Below are 22,573 nucleotides of genomic sequence, written 5' to 3'. Positions count from 1 at the left end.
AGCAAAAAAGCCACAAGGAGCTTCGTAAACAGAACCCTTCAGGGAAGAATCATGGCCTTCCTCTGCCATTCATTTCATCACAGGATTTGGGTCACTCTCTTTCTGCAGGCGGCAAGCTTCCTGCATACACTCTAGGACACTGCTATTTAGGATGTTGGATTAAACAACGTGCCAATATCCACTGAAGGTATCCGGCTCGTGGGGGAAAAAAAAACCTAGTTAGAAAGGAGAAAATATTGTCTACCTCAAGACCTACTTTCTGGTACCAGGTAGGACAGGAAGTGGCTTGACACCACGGACCACCTGGCTCTGCTCAGTGGCAGAGCTCTCACACCTCCAACCGTCTCAAATCTCTCTAACACACCTGGATGTGCGTGCATGCTAAATCCCTCCAGTCATGGCTGACTCTCTGTGACCCCATGGACTGTATCCCACCAGGCTTCTCTGTACATGGGATTCTCCAGGCAAGAATACTGGAGTGGGTTGCCATGCCCTCCTCAGGGGATCTTGCTGACTCTAACCTGCATGTCTTATATCTCTTGCATTGGCAGGCAGGTTCTTTGCCATCTAGGAAGTCCAACACACCTGAAGTACGTTATTTGGCCCCTTTTACATTGAGAGAAGAGGTTGGGGATTTGTGAAGTCATGCTAACTCCTAAGTGGTGGCCAGGATCAGATCTGTGCTAAAGACCTAAGACTCAAAATCAAGTGTTATTTTTTATTATATCTTGCTAAAGGTCACAAAAGAGACAGACAGTGAAGTAAAGAAAATACAATATTGACTTTCTATTTAATAGATACAAAGTCGTGAGGAAACCATATCATTTGAAAACTATTAATTTCCATTCAAATGTATTTAAAATTTTAATCTTCTAAAAAAAGTCAGTGTCTCATTAAGAAATATTTGGTTCAAAAAACTGCTAATGGGGTTAATTTGTAATTTTAATTTTAATTAGATACAAAATCACTTCCACTACAGCTTTGGGCTTCTGTATATAAACTATTTGGTTCAAAAAACAATATCAGAAAAATGAACTTCTTTACAAAACAGACTCACAGACACAGAAAACAAATCTGTGGTTACCAAAGGGGAAAGCAGGGGAGGGATGGGAGTTCAAGATTAGCAGATACAGACTACTGTATATAAAACAGATAAATAACAAGGTCCTACTATATAGCACAGGAAACTATATTCAATATTTTGTAATAACCTATGATGAAAAAGAATACATATATTCATATATATATATATAGCTGAACCACTTTGCTATACACCAGAAAATAAAACATTGTAAATCAACTATAATTCAATAAAAATAAAACATAATAGGAAGAAAGAAACATTTTCCTGATTGGAACAAAACCAGGCTGCTGTGATGATCAGGGGTAGGGGGGTGCATGGATTTCTGCTTCTTCTTACTGTGAACACGAGGCAACCCCCCTGGGGTAGGGAGGGCCCAGGGGTGAAAAAAGTCAAAGGTACCAAGAGAAACATATCCAAAAAGAAACTGGGCAGAAAAAGGCAGTGCTCGAAGACAGTGAGGAAAGGCCGCTGGCAATATGTCTGTGATGGGGAGGTGCTGGTGACTGCAGAGGGCAGAGGCAGTGAGGGCGGTGGCTCATGAGGAGCAAGCAGGGGTATCCTCTGCTGGGCCCACTCTTGGCCAGGCCAGTGGTGACAGAGTGAGGCACAGGTCCCTTCCTAAAGAACAGAGAAGACCATGGTAGGATCAAAGAGTAAGTGACAATATGGAGACACTGTCAGCCACATTTAGACCTAGCTGTGTCCTCTCGCGCTGTGGCCCGGCTGGGCCTGTTACCCAAAACCTGGGTTTGCCTCTGGGTGGATGTTGGCCAAAAGATGCAACCAAGCCAAAGGACAGGAGAAGGAAGGAGTTATTACTTGCGGCAAGTAAGGAGATCACTGGGGATCTTTCCCAAAGAAATATCGTTGGCTTTTAATCTGTTTTCCAGATATAAAGATACCTTTCCCCTTAAGCTAATTATAACCTACACCAACTTAGTAAATTATACCTTTGAGGGTAGGATTGAGACATTAATCTTTTGTCTCTACCTGATTCCTCTAAAAATGGAAGACTAGATTCCCAGCAGTCTTATCAAGTACTCTTAACTAGTGCACGCACAACAAAACTAAAGAAAATTATCCAGTGAAACTGTCACAGAGTATAACTACTGTGTGACATATAACAACAAATATCATTGCTTGCTTTAAGTCTACTGCTAAAAGCACATGTATGATGTCTGTGTGACAATTCAGTATAACTGATACAACATATAGCTTATAAAATGTTTCCCTATTAACATACCTCTGAATGGATGCTTTTGAACTGTGGTGCTGGAGAAGACTCTTGAGAGTCCCTTGGACTGCAAGGAGATCCAACCAGTCCATTCTGAAGGAGATCAGCCCTGGGATGTCTTTGGAAGGAATGATGCTAAAGCTGAAACTCCAGTACTTTGGCCACCTCATGCGAAGAGCTGACTCATTGGAAAAGACTCTGATGCTGGGAGGGATTGGGGGCAAGAGGAGAAGGGGATGACAGAGGATGAGATGGCTGGATGGCATCACTGACTCAATGGACGTGAGTCTGAGTGAACTCCGGGAGTTGGTGATGGACAGGGAGGCCTGGCGTGCTGTGATTCATGGGGTCACGAAAAGTCGGACACGACTGAGCGACTGAACTGAACTGAACTGAACTGAGCTTGTTCACTGTATCTGATGAGTTGTCCCCCAAGAGGGACAACTCGGCCACTATTTATAAACAAAAAGGAGGCGTGGCACCAAGGGACATGATGGATGCCAGGCAGCAATCACCCTGGCACTGAGGGACAAATCTGACCTACCAAGGGATTTGTAATCAAAAGGAAAAATGATAAAATAAATTTTCATGAACTGAGTTAGGTATTGGGAAGCCATTCCAGCTAATACATGATTTACCTTAAAGTTTATAGTGACCGAAGTGGCCTGTTTAATGGCCTCTTGAATGTATATCTGCTTTTGCTATTAAGGAAAAAAAATGCATTAAAAAAAAAAAAAACTAGAGGACATCATCATTCACGCACACGGGGCTCCAAAATCACTGCAGATGGTGACTGCAGCCATGAAATTAAAAGATGCTTACTCCTTGGAAGAAAGTTATGACCAACCTTGACAGCATATTGAAAAGCAGAGACATTGCTTTGCCAACAAAGGTCCGTCTAGTCAAGGCTATGGTTTTTCCTGTGGTCATGTATGGATATGAGAGTTGGACTGTGAAGAAAGCTGAGCGCCGAAGAATTGATGCTTTTGAACTGTGGTGTTGGAGAAGACTCTTGGGAGTCCCTTGGACTGCAAGGAGATCCATCCAGTCCATTCTAAAGGAGATCAGCCCTGGGATTTCTTTGGAAGGAATGATGCTAAAGCTGAAACTCCAGTACTTCCGCCACCTCATGCGAAGAGTTGACTCATTGGAAAAGACTCTGATGCTGGGAGGGATTGGGGGCAGGAGGAGAAGGGGACGACAGAGGATGAGATGGCTGGATGGCATCACTGACTTGATGGACGTGAGTCTGAGTGAACTCCGTGAGATGGTGATGGACAGGGAGGCCTGGTGTGCTGCGATTCATGGGATCGCAAAGGGTCAGACACGACTGAGTGACTGAACTGAACTGAACTCAGTAAGAATGATACTTACAATGATAGTAATCAGGCTGTCAATCTGATGAACTCAGAAGTTTCTATGATACAAAAAGTCATCCTCTAGAACTGCGCGGCCCTTGATATTTTAACAGCTGTTCAAGGAGGAACTTATAAGACATACTGAATGCTAGGTTTTATACCTGATGAGTTTCTAATGTGACAAACCTCATGATGTATATGAAAAAAAAATTAAATCTCCTCTGAAGGATCCTCTTCCCAGTTTAGAGATAACAGTTTGGGTCAGGGGGCTCTTGGCACAAGACTCTGCCAGTGAAGCTGCAAAGCTGCTGTTAACTGCCTCTCCTGCTGTGCCTCACCTACACCTGCTAGAATAATGCTATGTACATCCAGCCACTACTCTGTGGACCCCCAAACTTCTCTAGCTGTAGCAGAGAGAGCTTCACTCCTCTAACTAGGGAGATGGCAATGCTCATTCTCAGCAGGAAGTAGTTACAGAAGAATGACCTTTGGCTCTGTGCCCCTCAAGAAAGAAGAGTGAAATATCTCAGTGTTGGGGGTGCTGTGTAAGTAGATTGGGTAGGGGTCCCTGGAGGTAGCGAGCCAGACACGACTTTCTTAAATAAGAGAAACCACTTCAGCCCTAAGCCATTCGATGATCTGAGCCTGGCCACAGTGCTTGCTCTTGCAGAATGGGTCTCAGTAGTTGATTTTAAGGGAACAAAAGAAGGTAAAAACAAATAGCTATTACCAGGCCAGGGAGCTAACTTCACCAGATTGGAGATGATACATCAGTTGTAAAGACTCCTAGTTCTGTTCCAATGGTAAAGATTAGCCTGAAGCTGTTTTGCAGAATTCAACCACCCTTAACAATGCTCAACTACCAGGTTAACTGGAACCTATGAATGATGATGTTGACCTTTTCTGATGCCTGTGACTTCAATCAACTATCATATGGACTCTGCCAACTTCTGCCCCAATTCTATGCTGAACCCTCCTTGGCTGAAGCCCCTTTAGGAGCCTGCATGCATCCTAACTTAAAACGTCCCCAATTTTGCTATCTGGGGAGACACTGCTTTGGGAAAGATCCCCCATGTTATTCCTACTTGCTGCAAGTAATAAATCCTTCCTCTCCCACCCTGGATTAGTGGTGTCTTTTGGCTCGACACCCATCAAGAGGCAAACCCGGTTTTCGGAAGCTGAGGAGGGAGCATGGGTACCAGAGGGCCATGTGTTTGCTAATGTTAGTTTATAAGGCAGTGTATGTACAAGAATTTTCTGGAAGAGTAACTTGTATGGCGTCAACTGTGTTCTCATCTACAGTTTGAGCTCACTTGCTGCCAGCCTAGTCTGTTGCCCCTCAGACTATAATCAGGCCTACTCCTATTGTTGGGAAGGAAGAAATTTTTTCCTACCTTTCCAGGTTTTTCTGGTCTAAGAATTAAACTGTCATGAGATAGATTAACAGGAGAAAATAAAACAAAACATGGGAGAGACTCAGGAAAGCTGAGTAACTCACTAAAATGGCTGAAAGCTTCACTTTAAATACCATCTTCAGCTAATGACAAAAGAGAATGTTGGGCCAGTGATTCAGGACTTAGAAGGGGAGGAAGGAAATTCACATGAAGGTGGAAAAGCAAATGTTTGATAAACAAATGTTTACAACGTACGGACTGGGCAGAGACAATGGGACACACACAGGAATTAAAAAAACAAAACAGATTTTGAAAGGTTCCTCCTGTCTACCATACCTAGTCCATCCTAGAGTTATCTGTGATGATAGCTCTCTCCCTTTTAGAAGCAGGTCATCTATCTACATTCTTTAGACAGTGAAGGTAAAGTCAGAGTTTCTTCCTGAGTCTTTTGGATCCTGATTGTTTTCAGCTTGAAACAATCCACATGCCCAAGAGACATCCTGAAAGTCAAAGTGAAAGTCACTCAGTCGTGTCTGATTCTTTGTGACCCCATGGACTATACAGTCCATGGAATTCTCCAAGCCAGAATACTGGAGTGGGTAGCAAGTTCCCTTCTCCAGGGATTGAACCCAGGTCTCCCACATTGTAGGCAGATTCTTAACCAGCTGAGCCACAAGGGAAGCCCAAGAATACTGGAGTGGGCAGCCTATTCCTCCCTTCTCCAGTGGATCTTTCCGACCCAGGAATTGAATAGGGGTCTCCTGCATTGCAAGCGGATTCTTTTTCAACTGAGCTATGAGGAGAAGCTCAAAAGATATTCTGGAATGCCAAATTTTACTCCCCTCCAGCATTTTGACCTAAAGGTCTAAACTTCAAATCCAAAGATGAAAGAAATAAGGCAACTCCCTCAACTGTCTGCCTTGTAAACCTTAGAATGGCACAAGAGTCTGAAGGCAGGATATGGTCAAGAGACGAGAATTCCATTCCTGTGACACAGGATGAGGGACCCCGACTGGGCAGTCTTTGGAAAGTGTTAGTCGCCCAGTCGCATCTGACTCTTTGCAATGCCAAGGAATCCGCCAGGCTCCTCTGTCCATGGGATTCTCCAAGGCAAGAATACTGGAGTGGGTTGCTCTTCCCTTCTTCAGGGGATCTTCCCGACCCAGGGATTGAACCTGGGTTTCCAGTACTGCAGGCAGATTCTTTACTATCTGAAACACCAGGGAAGCCAGGGAAGTCTTTGAAAAGTGTTCCCTTTACTGCAGACAGTTGAGAGGCAGGTTGCGGGGGCAGGAGGAATCTTTGGAGGTGGTGGACTGGTTGGGAGGCCTGAGGGCTGTGGGAAGGAAGCTGCAGGTGGGGGAGAGGGAGGAAAGCACAGGAGAGCCATGGAGGAAGCTTCTAAGGATTGGGTTCAGAAAGATGCAGGAAAAACAGAATCACAGATTTCTAAAGCCAGTGAGGATAATTCAGTCCCAACCTTCCAAAAAGACCAAACGAAGTCATCTCGCCAAAAACGAGGTCCATCCTTCTTTTAAAGGCAGGCAGCATAGCAACACATTGTTTATTAACCTCAGAGCCCAAGTCCTTAACTTTAAATCAACTTCATGATTAGTAACCTCAAAATGCAGGAAAGGCTGATTAAAAAAAAATTTTTTTTGTCTGCAAAAGAATCGGACACGACTTAGTGACTGAACAACAGCAACAACAATCCTATGAATGATACACGTCTTGTTATGTCTTGAAAATATTTTGAATTTTTACTTTAAACTCAAGGATTCATAGCAAAATCTGTGCTCAGGTCTGCTGTTCCCTTGAAGTGACCTCACTTCAGGTCAGCCCCTAATTGCCTGCTATCTTCGTTAGCAAACCAGGACACAAAGGACACAACCGAGCTCTTCCAAAGGCTCCTCTGCCCCGGCTGTCTCTATAGGTCTGAAATAAAGCGACTGTGCCCTGCTCTGCTGAGGACTAAAAATTAAAATTCAGGGAACTTTTCTATTATTTTCAGAATCAGCCTTGGGAGCTATGGTCTCTCACTGGGAGTTGATTGGGCAAGATTTGCACTGAAGTGTCCTAAGAGGAGACATAAAACCCAGCACTGTTTCTTTATCATGACCTGCAGCCCCCAGTCACACAGTCCTGTGCTTGTGCTTGGCTCTGTGGGCTTGCTGCAGACACAAGATGACCCGGGAGGATCATAGTTTTATTTTTCAAGTTCTATAGCATTTCCATGGGTGGCAGCTGGTGTGTTAGCAGCAAGGTGAGCAGGGAAGGCAGTAGGGGGAAGACACTCGGGCAGCTGTGTCAGACCCTCCTCAACCCCAGGATACAGCTCAGGGTGCTGAAAAGGCTGCTGCGATAAAAACGCCTTACCAAGGAAACACCATTCTAATAAAGCAGGCTAAACAGAACTGTGTAAATGGGTATGTTGTTGTTTTAGTCGCTAACTAGTGTCCAGCTCTTTGTGACCCCATCAACTGTAGCCCTCCAGGCTCCTCTATCCATGGAATTTTCCAGACAAGAATACTGGACTGGGTTGCCATTTCCTCCTCCAGGGGACCTTCCTGATCCAGGGTTCAAAGTCATGTCTCCTGCTTGGCAGGTGAATTCTTTACCACTGAGCCACCAGGGAAGTCCCGGAAAATGGATATGCAATTCACTTTATGAAGTAATTTTTTTTTTTTTTTTTTTTGGATGCTAAATTTTTATTTATTTATTTGCCAAATCTGGCGACCGTAGCCAGAACAGGTACATGGTACTCCATCTGCCCTTTCTCTGCTTCTCTGCATGGGTGACTCCTTTTCAAGAGTCAGGTCTTAGCTTAGAAATAACATACCCACCCCCCGCCCCTCTCGCCCCCCCCCCCCGCCCCACCTCGCCGCCCCTGCCCCCTCACCCCCTGCCGCCCCCTCGCGCCCCTCCCCCCCACAGACAGTTCTCCCTCCCCCTTTCTCAGGCTGAGGCTACAGTCGTCTCATTTCTGTGCCTGAGCTGTGCCCACCAGGCAAGGTAGGTGGCCTGGTATGAGGCCCACCTCATTCACTGCTAACTCCTCATCCTCTGGTACAGTGTCCAGCACTTGGTGGCCACTCAATAGGTACTTGTTGAAGGAACAAGCACTGATCTAGGACCCAGCTGTGGGGATAGCAAGCTGGCCTCTTCTGCCCCCTCCAGCCCCAGTAGGGGATGCATCAATTACCTATCACTGCAAACAAACCACTCCTGACATTAGTAACTTTAAAACGCCGCAAGCATGTAGTTTGCTCATGAATCTACAAAATGAGCCGAACTCAGTGGGGACAGTTCATCATTGCGTCCTGCACCCCCTCCTCCCAACACACACACAGCTGGCGCAGGAGAATCCAGGTCCACGAGGACTCCCTCACAAGGCCTTCACGTGCGCGCTCTATGCTGCTCCCCTCCACATGTGCCTCTCCATGGGGTGGCCTGGGCTTCCTTACAGCACTGCAGCTGGGTTCCAGCAGCAACATCCAATGCAGGCACTCATGAGAACGGCACCTGAAAGAACACTGTGCAGCTGGCACCTGTCAGGGGTCCCTTGGGATGCTGCATAGAACATGAGTGGCAGAGGTGAGCAGGTAGGCAGATCCCTGGGTCTTTAGCAGAAAGACCAGTTGCTAGGTTGAGAATCATTTCCAGACAGTCCAGTGGTTCCTATTACGCAATCACCTTTGCTTCTAGGGCTGCAGCTGAGCCACTAAACATCCTCACAGAGCCAGGTTGCTTCATTCTCTCTGGGTGTCTGAAGATTTGGACACTGGAGTTTGCAGATGTCTTCAGAAGGGGCTGAAGCTGGAGTTGAGAATGCCCTTTGCCACCTTGGAGGGGTCCATGAGCCCAAATTGCAAGTCACATGCTATGAGTCAGATTGGCTGGTCCTATTTGTCTTCCTCAGGCCTTTTCGGAAGTTTCATCTGAGCACTCCAGCCACAGTTAAGGCCTCCAATTAAGGCCCCACCATCTGCATGGAAGGGGAGGCATGCGAGCTCTTAGAGCGCCAGGAACCGCTGGGAGAAAGAGAGGAGGGCCGCGCTCCTGCTCTTGAGAATCTCTGATGATAAATGCGAGAAAGGGGGTCACAGGGCGGCAGAGGGGTTGTACCTCCCAGCATGCTAACAAGCCTCAGGCTCCAGGGCCTGCTTGCGGCTAACTCGACGCGTGACCCTTAGCGAAGCATGGCCCTCACCGGACCTCAGTCCCTCTCAGAGGAAGGATGGCTCAACAGTCTGGAACATTTCCAAGCAAAAGAGGGGCCGCCCACTCCCATCTTTACTTCTGGGGCCGTCACAGCACCAGGGTATACCAGACTCAGAAAATCTAGAGTGAAGGCCCAATCGAATCCCCCGCTTCACGGGCGCCACTAAGCGGCTGGCCTGGACCATTCCAAGCCTCTCCCTCCAGGGAGCAGGAGGGCCGCCTCCTATGAAGTAATTTTTAAGCATTTTTGGGCTTTTGACCCTGTGCTATATATGAGGAGAAGAGATTTAAAAAAATTAAGCATGATGTTAAGGTCCGGTCGGATGATAGATCTGCATACAAATGGCACTGACAGGTGCTGTAGGGGCAGCGAGGTGGGAAAATGGGCTCTGACAGGGAGGGCGGGGCTCTTCCCATCTACGCACATCCTCAGAAAGGCCAACCTGCCTCCTTTCCAGATTTCAGCAGGGACCCCACGCTGCACCTTCTCTGCGCTAGGGAAGTCTGTGGTCCTCATCCTCCTAGTGGGAGCTAATCTCCCCTCCTGGAGTTTAGGTCCTGAAATTCCCACTTCTTTCATCAGGCTCCTCTGTCCATGGAATTTTCCAGGCAAGAATACTGGAGTGAGTTGCTATTTCCTTCTCCAGGGGATCTTCTCGACCCAGGGATCGAACCTGGGTCTCCTGTACTGTAGGTCTAAGCCACTAGGGAAGCCCCTTCCTTCATGGTTCCTGTACTGTAGGTCTAAGCCACCAGGGAAGCCCCTTCCTTCATGGTTCCAAAGCTTTGTTCCTTCTTTCTTCATCAGCAACATCTCTGATTCGCCTCCCTATGCAGCCTACAAACATACTCCAATATCTCCCCCTGCCTCACTTAAAAAAAAAAAAAACAGGAAAAAAACCCCTCAAAATCTTATTTTTACTACAATGACAATATCAATTCACTGCAGAAAACTTAAAAAAATATATATATGTGGGAAAAGGAGAAGGAAAAAAAAATCTCCTATGAATCCACCATTGGGAATTAACTACTGTTTCTATTTTGGTGCATATTTAATTCCTATATCTTCAACACCTTGTATAGTGTCTCAACATAGCAAATCTTCAATGAGTATTTACTAAATGAATGAAGGAAGGAATAATAACACTTTCATGGAAGATGTGACATTTTAGCTGAGTCTCATAGGATAAGTAGGATTCATGTTAGTAGGGATGAAGGGAAGGACACTCTAGGAAGTGGAAAAAGCATATGCAAAGTCTCAGTAGTAGAACAATTCTGTATGAGGCCAAATGAACCGGTCAGCAGAGGTTGAGGGGCTGAAGGATGGCCACGCAATGCGAGAAGGGGCTGGTGGAGGTCTGCGCTGGTCATGCTCTGGAGATTACAGACTTTCGTGGATAATCATAACCCACTGTCCCACTGTAAGAGGATACTAAGTAGTAGTGTAATGGGACCAGATTCAGCTTCTAAAAGTCACCTAACACCACCGGGGAAATGGAAGGAAGAGGCCATAAACAGCCTTTGTCAACCAGGGAGGATGGTGAGTAGGGACAGTGACTGTGGCGATAGGAAAGGAAGAACTGATGAGAGACGCTTGGCAAAGGTAGAGCTGTTATCACTTAGAACTGCCGGGATGTGGCAGGGGTGAGGTGGGCTAGACAGTGAAGATCTGAGTGGTTCAGAGGGATGCTGATGCCATTTCAGATCTGAGGACAGAGGGCTTACCCTCTGGTTGGAGCAGGAGTGTTTTTTTCTGCATCACGAGACGGGAAGGATGACTCCGAAGGGAGGAACTTCAGCAGACCCAGCTGGCTGATCTCTCTGGTTTCCCAGAAGGAAAACTGAAAGTCACCTGGGGGAATCATTGGTCTCGAAGTAGAGAGGAATGGAAGCAAAGTTGGAAGCCAGAACCAAGAATAAAGTTTTTTTTAATACCATTTCACACTTATTTATCTTTATTATTAACTGCAAAGTTATTCGTTTTTTGGTTTTTTTTTTTTTTGCCACCATACACAGCATGTGAGATCCTCCCCAACCAGTGATAGAACCCGTGCTCCTGAGCTGGGAGCACCATCTTAACCACTGGACTGCGAGGATGTCCAAGAATAAGGGCTTGAAACAAATACATAAGCAACAAATAAAAGGATCCCTCTAAGCAGCACTGAAGGTCCAGCTGAAAAAAGGCAGCCTGGACTGGCACATCCCACAGTGCCCCTACAATGTCTGCTGTTCAGAAAGAGGTGTTAGGTGGGGACTGGAAACACTTCCCCAGAGCCACGAGGAGTGGCCAATGACCTGCAGGGTGTTCTAAGGTGGCGGCTGAGAAGGGCTGACCCCCGCTGAGGTCAGGTCCCGGAAGGTGGGCTGGGGAGCTGCCACACAGCGGAAAGCTCAGCCACACCCTAAAAGCCACTCTTCCCACGTGAGTAAAGATGGTCCAGGAACGAGGAAAGACTCGAGTCCCAAGAACTCTCTGGAATCCATGCATTTCTAGCAGAGAAGACAGAGGAAAAAAAAGAATAGGAAAAAAATTCCCACTTTAAAGGTTTCCTAGATTTTATTCCGAATGAGAGACTGGAGGCTCATTAAAAAGGACAGAGAGATGAGACCTGATTTCTGATTTAGAAGACTCCCTCGGACCGCTGTGTAGGGAGAAGATGAAGTGGGATAGGAGCCGAAGGTCGGGGGACAGCTGGGAGGCCCCTGGAGTCCAGGTGGAGGAGGGTGGCAGCTTGGAGGCAGTCATCAGTGCTGACAGTGGTGAGGAAGAGGAGGTGCTGGAGACAAAGCTGAGGTGACTCACTGCTGGCCAGGAGGTGAGGGGTCAGAAGATGACCGGAGTCAACAATGACTGGGGCTGGGGGCTACAGAAGTGGCTGAAAGAGGTGCACCATGGACTGGGGCTGAACTGGGCTCCCCCTGGAGTACATGCTTGCGTTCTGCCTGAGCCAGACAGCACAGCCAGGACACACAGGCTGTGAATTGCTACTGTAACTGCGAGACTCTTCCTTTATTATTCTGACCTCTGACCTGAGATTTTAGGGTTCCCAGGCTTTAGGACTTAGGTATCAAGTTAGATTCATTGTCTGTGACCTTCTTTAAAGTGTAACATTGGTGTTTATTTCCCAAAGGTGACTTCAAATTGAGACACCTCTGATGAGCCAGGGCCTGTGGACATGGTCTCTGTTTTGCAGGAGCTTGGTGCCCAGTGAGACAGACGTGCTGGAGGTAACCAGATATGAGATTGCACTGACATGGTCGGAGAGGATTTCATGGGTCCAGAGCTGGACTTCCAAAGCACAAGGTTCAGTTGGGTGTGTTTCCCTTAGGAAAACATAGAATCAGAGCTATCTAGATCAGAGGACAACACTCTTACCACCAATATGTGAGAAACACGCCAAAAACCAGATCTTTCAGAGTTTTTCATTCTAAAAACCTGAACACTGGCTTAAGGAAACTATTAACATATATGACACCAAGGTTTCCTAGTAGATACTTAAAAAAATCTACTGGGTGTTTAAAAACAGTTAGAATAGGCTTTCTATAGCTCTACAAAGTAAGGCATTCCAGTAGATGAAGGAAAAAAACAAAACCTTTCTCCACTTCAGCTCCAGGGGAGACTGGCAGCCATGCCTGATGCTGCTGGCCGTGCCCCAACTCCTTTGAAGTCCAAGCCCTTGCACTATGAGAAGCCACCACTGTGTACTAACCAAGTCTCAGGCTTACTGGGTTCTTGATGCGTGCTGCTTTCCTCCTTACCAGCCTTCTCTGACACCCTGTACTAAGCCGCTTCAGTCATGTCTGACTCTTTCAGACTCTATGGACCATTGCTCATCAGGCTCCTTGGTCCATGGGATTCTCCAGGCAAGAATACTGGGGTGGGTTGCCATGCCCTCCTCTAGGGGATTTTCCCAACCCAGGGACTGAATCCATGTCTCTTATGGATTCACTGGCAAGCAGGTTCTTTACCACTAGCACCACCTGGGAAGTTCTCTTTGGCCCCCTGAACCACCCCATCTTTTTTCCCACCCCTCCCTACCAACTCATGAGTTTGGGCAAGCTCTGGGAGATGGTGAAGGATAGGGAAGCCTGGCGTGCTACAGTCCATGGGGTCGCAAAGAGATGGACATGACTGAGTGACTGAACAACAACCCCACCAACTCAGGCTCTCCTTTGCCAGTGTCTTCAACAAACACTAGCTCCTGGACACGAGTTTGGGATCTGAACAAGCACTAGCTCCTGGACATGAGTTTGGGATCTGAACTCTCATGTATCTTGACTGTGAGCAGGAAGACACTTATTGTCACTACACTCCAGGACTAACTGATCAGGTCAACCCACCGTGTGGCCTCTTGTTCTGAGTAGGATGTTTGACTACAGCATAAGGAGTATGGTTAGTGAGTCTTGCTCCATGACTGTCCCAGGTCCAAAGCCTCACACTTCCTCTTTGACTGGGTTTGCCAGAGGCCCGGCATCCCTTCCTGGACCCTGTGCCTCCTTCACACCTGCTCTCCAGCCTCTCGTGCCAGAAGGCTTGGTCACCAGACACTGCCTCCGACAGAAAACCTACAGACCAACCAAGTTTTCAGAGTCTACCTCTTCCGAGTGCTTCTTTTATGACCCTCATATTTTAGAAGCTTGTTAGATCAGGAAGCTTTTTATTTCTTGGGTCTGACCCTGGCAGGCTTAGTTCAGATTCAAAGTTCTTTTCTGTTGACTCAAGTTAGTTTTCCTCTAACTTTCAGGCTTTTATTTTTCTGTTTAGTTAAACTTTTGCAAAAATAAACATTTATAAAAATATGGAAGTAATACATATTTTCGAAAAACACTAGAAAATACAAAAAAGTAGAAAAAGTTACTCATAGCCTTGCTACCCAAACACAACCATTACTGGCATTCTATTTTATTTCCTTCTGGTCTTTTTCCATTCATTTTTTTTCCCCCATGCAAGTTCCCACTTTCACAGAAATATGATTGCTGGCCTACTGTCTTCACATTTCTTTCTTCGTATTTCAGGTAGTGTTTGCTTCTTAACTCTTAAAAAGGAACTTATTATCAGATATTCAAAGTCACAAAACCCAAATGTTATGTAGGTAACTTGTTTTGATTCCCCTGTGGATTGGAGTGGATTGTCTCTCAATTGGAGACAATCTGGGAAATGAAATTATGAACTAGGTTTTAAATGACACCGAGGCACTAATATTAACTATTAGGTGTGCCAATGGCATTGTGGTTATATAAGGAAATGTCCAAATTTTTTAGAGCCACATATGAAAATATGTATGCATGAAATGACGTGATGTCTATGGTTTGCTTTAAAATGCTTTAGCAAAGAAAAGACGGTTGTTAAATCTAGCAGATAGGGATGGTGGATTTATTGTGCTATTTTCTGCACTTTCATGTATATTTGAAATTTTTCAAAATAAAAATAAAAAAATTAAAGTGGCCACATTTCAAACAGTGAAGTGGTTTTAAAGGCTTGTTAAGAAGAACAGCAGTCCTCTGCCCCTCCCCAGGGGTAACCACTGTCATCTCTCAGTAGATTCTTTTGGTATTTACTTTCACAGTTCTATACAATCTGCCGGATTACTTCTTCTTGATTTTTCAGTTTTAGGCATCATTCACAAACTTTTTCACTATAGAAGGGGCAAATTAACTCTTCTTGCCACACATGCTCCCTTCCCCCAACCACACACACACACGTAAGCATTCCCAGGCCCTCATCCTACCAATAAAATTACATAATCACTATGAGAATTAACTATTACAACTATGTAAATACTCAAGGTTACTATTCTTCCCTATACAGCTTTTTATTTTTAGTGAAATTAGTAACTGTTTTGTTTCAATTTGGTTGGTTTTTCTGTCTGCTCTGTACATTAATCCACTTCAAGCTTTCCATCAATTGTTTAAAACAGTGGTTCTTGAAGTACGGTCTATGGACTCCATTCAGGGATCCATGAGGTCAAAACTATTTTCGTAATAGTATTAATACTAAGGCATCAGGTGGCCTTTTCTGTGTATGTTCCATTTATATTGATGGCCCAGAAGCACTGGTGGGGAAAACTGTTGATGCTTGGCATGAATCACACAACAGCAAGTGCTGCCAGAGGTCAGGGTCTCGTCACTGGCTCACACTGACAGGAAAGTAAAAACCTCCTTCACTTAAGCATGTTCCTGATGAAGCGGTAAGGAACTTACCACGTTTATTGCTTTTACTGTGGCTCAACTCTTGTGTACTTGTCTTTTCCACTTAGCAGCATGGCCAAGTATGACGGCTGTCTTGGGGAAAAGCACTTACATACTTTGTAGTGAGGTGAAATGACCATCTTTTTTTACAGAACACCATTTTTACTTGGAGGAAGAATGACACATTATGGTTATCTGGCACGTCAAGAAAAACAACGAACATTATCCATTGCTAATGATAAAATTCAAGCTGTCATAAAAATTAGAATTTTGGAAACCTTGTATCATATACCCATGTAAATGATACATGTTTTCCAATACTTAGACTTGTCTAGGATCTGTAGACAAGTAGACACTAATAAATGTGACTTTTTAATATAATGAAATGTGTCCACATTTAAAAAATCAGACTACTAGTCTGAAAATACCAGCCAGTTCAGTCACTTAGTCGTGTCTGACTCTGCAACTCCATGGACTGCAGCACACCAGGCTTCCCTGTCCTTCATGGCTGAGTTTGCTCAAACTCATGTCCACTGAGCCAGTGATGCCTTCCAGCCCTCTCATCCTCTGTTGCCCCCCTTTCCTCTTGCCCTCAATCTTTCCCAGCATCAGGGTCTTTTCCAATGAGTCAGTTCTTCCCATCAGGTAGCCAAAGTATTGGACCTTTAGCTTCAGCATCAGTCCTTCCAATGAATATTCAGGATTGATTTCCTTTTAGATTGACTGGTTTGATCTCCTTGCAGTCCAAGGGACTCTCAAGAGTCTTCTCCAACCCACAGTTCGAAAGCATCAATTCTTTGGTGCTCAACCTTCTTTATGGTCCAACTCTCACATCTATACGTGACTATTGGATAAAAAATCATGCATGAATAAAAATCCATTCAAAGTGTAAAACAGATGGATAGATTTTAATGTAACCCAGTATAAAAGTTCAAGTTGATGTGGTGTTGGTCTACTGGGGCTGCCATAACAAAATACCATAGACTGGGGAGCTTGAACAATTTCTTTCTCATAGTTCTGGAGGCTGGGAAATCCAAGACCAAGATGGCAGTCAATTCAGTTTCTGGTGCCAGCTTTCTTCCTGACTTGCAGATGGTCACCTTCTGACCTGCTCCAATCTGATCCCCTGTTTTCTGCATCTGCATAGAGCTGGTACCCTGGGAATTTTCTTCACCATCATCTAGGTCAGGGGTCAACAAATTATGGTCTGTGGGCCAAATTCAGTCAGTCACTTGTTTTTAAGAGAAGTTTTAGTGGGTCACAGCCTGCTCACATTATTTATATAGTCTTCTTTCATGAGTAACTCTAACAGACCACATGGTGTCCAAAAACAGGTTTACTAACTGGTCCCCGACAAGGAAGTCTGGTGACTTGTGATCTAGGTAAGTCTTTCACTTCTTTATTGTATGGGTTTATTAGTTTCCCGAGTCCCATGTCTTCCTCCTTCCTGATTTACTCTTTCTTCTTGGTGAAAGCTTCCTGAGAAAGGGTATGTAAGATGAACATTTTTTGTTTGAGACCTTGCAAGTCTGAAAATGTCCTTTCCTACTCTCACATTATATCGATGGCTTAGTTAGGTACAGCATTTTAGCACGGAGGTCACAGTCTTCCAGAAATTAGAGAACTTGGCTTCATTGTCATCTAACTTCTAGGGTTCTAACAAAAAAGTCTGAAGTTTTTTCTGAGTTCTGATCTACTGTATGAGCCTCTTTCTTTCTTTTTTATTCTTCTTCTTAGCAGCCTATAGGATCTTTTCTTTATCCTCAGTGCTCTGAAATTCTATGGCAATGTGGCTTGGAGACAGTGTTCCCATTACCGTGCTGGGCAGTGCGCTCTTTTGGCCTGGAGGGTCACACCCTGTGGTGATGGGGCATCTCTCTGAATGATCGTGTTGATGATTTCTTCTTTCTCTGTTTCCTATTTCTGGAATGGTCACTGAATAGATGTTGGATATCTTGGACTGGTGCTCTACTTTTCTGTCTTATTCTGGGACAATTTTTCAACTTTATCTTCCAATCTGAACCCTGAGACTTCATTTCTTCTATCATGTTTTTAATTTCATGCTGTTAATGGAATTTTTAAAAAAGAGCTCCTCCCCCTGCCCCCTTCTGAATGTTTCTTTTTCAAAGTACCTAGATCTTGTAGTATAGATACTTTCTTTTAGAAAGGGACTCTCTGAGGATACAAAAAAGTTTCTTCTCCTTATGTGTTGTTAGTCATTCAGTCATGTCTGACTCTTTTGCAACCCCATGGACTGTAGTCTGCCAAGCTCCTCTGTCCATGGGATTTCCCAGGCAAGAATACTAGAGCGGTAGCCACTTCCTCCTCCATTCCTTGTGTAGTTTGTTTTGCTCCAGTTGTTCCCCACTTGTTTACTTTGGTTTTCCTGTTCCATGTTAGAGGCTTTCCTCTTGTCTCTATACAGGAGAGTGAAATGTGAAAAGGCTGATTTTTAGTGAAATCCTAAAAAGCTCTGCTTGAGTGGGTGGAGCTTGTTGTCCACAGAGTTTACTGTAGGGAAATACAGCTGGGCTGCTGGTTGGGAAATCCTTGAGGTTTTTATCTTTAAATCTTCACCACTCAGATTCCTCAGAGAAAGATTTTCCTATCTTCTGAGTCAAGGGTATAGGCTTGGCTACTAGAATTCTGAGGTTGCTGGGGAAGAAAAGATGGGCCTCTTAATGTTTGGTGTGCCAGCGTTCACTCAGCCTCATGCAGTGGGTCATGACCACAGCTGTGTTTGGTGGCCCCCAGTTCAGCATCCTTTCCTTTATCCTGTCTTGGGGACAAATTTCTGATCTTCTACTAGGTTATGGAAGCGACAACCTTTTAAAGTAAACCTTCAACCAATACAGTTAGTTTCCTCTTCGCCCACCTCTCCCCTACTTCCCAGAGATAGCTGCTGCTGTCAATTTCTGAACTTCTTCAGGGTTCTTCTGTGTAAACTGGGTTGTTTCTTGGCTTTCACTATTGTTGGCTCAGGATTTGGCTTTCTCGGGACTGCTAAGTCAGTTACCACTCATCCATCTGCTTCCCGGCTTCCAAATTTTTGTTGCTGTTGTCTCCTCTCCCATTCTCTTTGTCCTTGTGGGTTTATGTCTTAAAAAAAAATCTCTTCACTGTTGTTTTAGTGAGGTTTTGGGAGGGAATGAAAGTAAATGTGGGCATTTGATCCTCCATCTTTATTTGGAACCTCTTTACAATTAAATATCTTTTTTTTTTTAACTTCTATTTAATATTACAGCATAAACAGTTCCCATGTTCTTACACGGTCTCCATAATAGCTTTAGAAATTGTGCAGCACTGCACTGAGCTGGTACCATAGCTTCCCCAATCATTACCCTATTTTCAGAAGTTCAGTGTTGCTTCTGTTGTGGGGGAGGTGCCTAGTTTCTTCTGGAGTCATCTTTCATTTATCTGTCTCATTTATTCCCTATATTTAGGGAATGGCTCCTGACATCCTGCTCCCCTCTGCTCTCAGTCCATGGTTTCGTCGCCTTGGGCCTTGATTACAGCACGACCTCATGCAAATTTTGCTCCTCTTCAAACAGCACCATGATGCAGCACCCATCTTTCTTTTTTAAAACAGATTTATTTAATCAGTTTTGGCTGTGTTGGGTCTTCGTTACTACACATGGGCTTTCTCTAGGTGCGGTGCGCAGGCTTCTCACTGCAGTGGCTTCTCTTGTTGTGGAGCACAGGCTCTTGGGCACACACAGGCTTAGCTGCTCTGCAGCATGTGCAATCTTCCCGGACGAGGGAGTGAGCCCATGTACCCTGCACTGGCAGGTGGATTCTTAACCACTGGACCACCAGGGAAGTCACAGCACTAATCTAAAATGTATCCTTTCTCATGACACTTCAGAGGAACCCTAACAGCCATCATTCATGGGGCCTGGCATTTGCAGGTCCCCATGGTTTGAGTCCACCTCACCTACCCAAACTCGCCACCCTTTCCCCAAATGACCCCCTTCACCCCGTCTGCTCTCCTAACTGCAGCCGGGGCCTGCCCACTGTCCCCTTCACAGACACCCTCTGCTGCGCGAGGCCTCCCCCACGGGACTCTGCTTACACCGTTTCTTCCTTCACGTGACACACTGAAAACCACTGAGGTTCAGCCTTCTAAACAGACTGAGAGCTTTTCTCCCATGTCCTCCTTGCTGGGGAGGCTCCTTCGCTGCCCTCTTCCTCCCACCACGGGGCTCCAGACCAACGCCAGGAACACGGTGGGTGCTTATGAGGAAGTCACCAAACAGAAGGGACATGTGTGTTAAGTCCTTACCTTGCCCTTCGGAGTTAGCGTCCAGATCACGGAGAAGGTCAGCTTGTCAGTCATGGGATTGAGGCTACACAGCTCTTCACACAGCAGCCTGGGAAGCATCGGGACAACCTATGGACAGGGAACAGGCTATGAGTGGCTTTGCCAGATTTGCAGCAGTTACCTGCCAGCAGAGAAGCAGCCCAGGGAGGGGGGGTTCCTTCCGGGGAATAGCCTGAGCTTCCAGAGTGAGATGAACATGGTGGAAGCTCTTTTCCCTGAAAATTCAGCAGAAAGACCACATTATCTGATACTTTTCCGTGAGGCTTTAACATTACATGGGAATGTGAACCGGAAAGCTGAGAACTGGTAATACAGGGAAAAATACATGATAGCAATAAAAAAAATAACTACATTTACTATATACTAAAATTGAAGCTCAAGACTCAAGAATGACTTGTACTTTTGGATATAACTATCTCAGTTCAATGGTATACCCTCTTCAATTAAAAAAAAAAGAAATCCTCTTCAACGTACTTTCAAATGATGACTTACAGCCATCCTGGAATGTTATTTGTTTTCTCTAAAATTCCAAAGACAAAATGAGTGGCTCTTCCTGGATGTCCTGAGGATACTTCTGACTGTCTCCCTCCTGCCTTTAAATCTTTTCTTTCTCCCATAGTTTTGATTAATGACATCGACTCCCATCCACCTCCCAAACTAAAAACAGCCGTATTAACAGATGTTTACCCAGCACACTTACTGCAGGCCTCCAGGATGTGCAGTGTCAGGCACAGGGAGCACTGTAACGGAGCGGCAGCTGTGCACTAGCTGAGGTCAAGTTAGCTAGTCAAGATCCTTCCTCAGCAAAAGCAAAACAAACCCCAGTGGTATCTTACTCTGTGTGAAGAGTATTTGGACATTTATTCTGTTTTAATACGTTACAGTAACCTTTGATATGGAAAAGCCCACACCAGTAACAAAAAATGGTAGTAACTATATGGCATTACTCAGCATTATTCTGAAGGATGCTGAATCTTTTGTATATAAAAACCTAATGACCACCTGAAGACTTCTGGTAACAGCTTTTTTTTAAAAACTTAATTTTATTTATTTATTTAATCTTGGGACACAGTCTTCATTGCTGTGTGGGCTTTCTCTAGCTGTGGTGGGTGGGCTTCTCATTGCAGTGGCTTCTTTTGTTGCAGAACACAGGCTCTAGTGCACAGACCCAACAGTTGTGGCAGATGGGCTCAGCTGCTCCACAGCACGTGGGATCTTCCTGAATCACGGATTGAACCTACGTCTACTGTACTGGCAGGCAGGCTCTTTACCACTGAGCCACCAGGGAAGCCCAAAAGCTTTTTATAAGGCACCTACTTTTGAAAAAATGTTCTTGCTATTGTTTCTGAACCATCTGTTCAGATGACACTGTATTTTCTTTGTTAACTTGTTTAATGAGTATTCAAAAGTGATCTAAATAATTAACATTTTCTTGCATGCATTGAGTGCTTTGCAAAATAACACTTATTAACCTGCATAAATGTACTATAAAAATGGAGAAAATTTTAATACCATATTGTCTCAGGATTGAATTGTAAAGATTTCACATAATTTCAGCCTTTGGACTAGGCTATGGACTGAATCATGTCTCCCCCACCCCCTAATTCCTACATTGAAGCCCTAACCCTCAATGTGACTGTACCCAATACAGTCACCTCCCAAAGGTGGGGTCTTTAGGTGTAATTAAGGTTAAATGAGGTCATAAGGGTGGGGCCCTGATCTGATAAGTAGAGAAGTCATTCGTGGCTCCCTGCCCTGCACACACACAGAAAGAAAGCCTTGTGAAGACCCACACAGCCCTACACAAGCCAGGAAGAGAGTCTCCACTAGGAACTGAACTGGCCAGCACCTTCTTCTAGGACTTCCAGCCTTCAGAACTGTGAAAAAAAAATGCTCAGTCTATGGTATACTGTATGGCGGCCCAAGCTGAGTAAAACAGAGTAAATCGAGTTTGTTGAGTGAGCATTGTTGGGTTCTTCTCTGCACTGCATTACCAGACAATTATACCAACTGGTAGCTCAGCTGGTAAAGAATCCACCTGCAATGCAGGAGACCCCGGTTCCAATTCCTGGGTTGGGAAGAGCCCCTGGAGAAGGGACAGGCCACCCACTCCAGTATTCTTGGGCTTCCCTGGTGGCTCAGATGTTAAAGAATCTGCCTGCAATGTGAGAAACCCGGGTTCAATTCCTTAGTTGGGAAGATCCCTTAGAGGAGGGCATGATAACCCACTCCAATATTCTTACTTGGAGAATTCCATGGACACAGGAGCCTGGCGGGCTACAGTCCATGGGCTCGAAAAGAGTCAGACACAACTGAGTGACTAAGCACAGCACACCATTTCAGTAGCAAGCTGCTCGCCCTGCATGCTTGCAGTCCAAGCTTAGTACCTTTTTTTCTTTTACAGAGAGTTAGTATTTCTTCTCCCACTCCAGTACTCTTGCCTGGAAAATCCCATGGACAGAGGAGCCTGGTAGGCTGCAGTCCATGGGGTCGCTAAGAGTTGGGTACGACTGAGCGACTTTACTTTCACGCATTGGAGAAGGAAATGGCAACCCACTCCAGTGTTCTTGTCTGGAGAATCCCAGGGACGGGGGAGCCTGGTGGGCTGCTGTCTATGGGGTCGCACAGAGTCAGACGCAACTGAAGCGACTTAGCAGCAGCAGCAGTATTTTTTCTAAGGGTTCAAGGCAGTATCTTTTTTCAATCATACAGCTGAACATCTGAGAATGTAACATATTTCCTGACTTTGTGTTTTAGTGTTTGTGAAAAGAA

The 22,573-nt window shown here is 45.2% G+C and overlaps 1 protein-coding gene across 5 annotated transcripts in view; it reads right to left on the bottom strand.

The window, feature by feature from the left end:
- DIS3L2 (DIS3 like 3'-5' exoribonuclease 2) overlaps positions 1-22,573 on the bottom strand; it is a 362,444-nt gene that overhangs the window by 94,309 nt on the left and 245,562 nt on the right. For 4 of the 5 annotated variants that reach the window (XM_061388312.1, XM_061388328.1, XM_061388319.1 and 1 more), the window contains exon 12: positions 19,763-19,870. In XM_061388312.1, the coding sequence (XP_061244296.1) occupies positions 19,763-19,870 (108 nt within the window). Of the gene's footprint in view, positions 1-1,268; positions 1,703-19,762; positions 19,871-22,573 lie in introns of those variants that run through there. The other variant, XM_061388346.1, reaches the window with a different exon arrangement.

This window comes from Bos javanicus, chromosome 2, assembly GCF_032452875.1.
Source record: "Bos javanicus breed banteng chromosome 2, ARS-OSU_banteng_1.0, whole genome shotgun sequence".
Lineage (NCBI taxonomy): Eukaryota > Metazoa > Chordata > Mammalia > Artiodactyla > Bovidae > Bos > Bos javanicus.
This window is presented reverse-complemented; position numbering and strand designations above follow the sequence as displayed.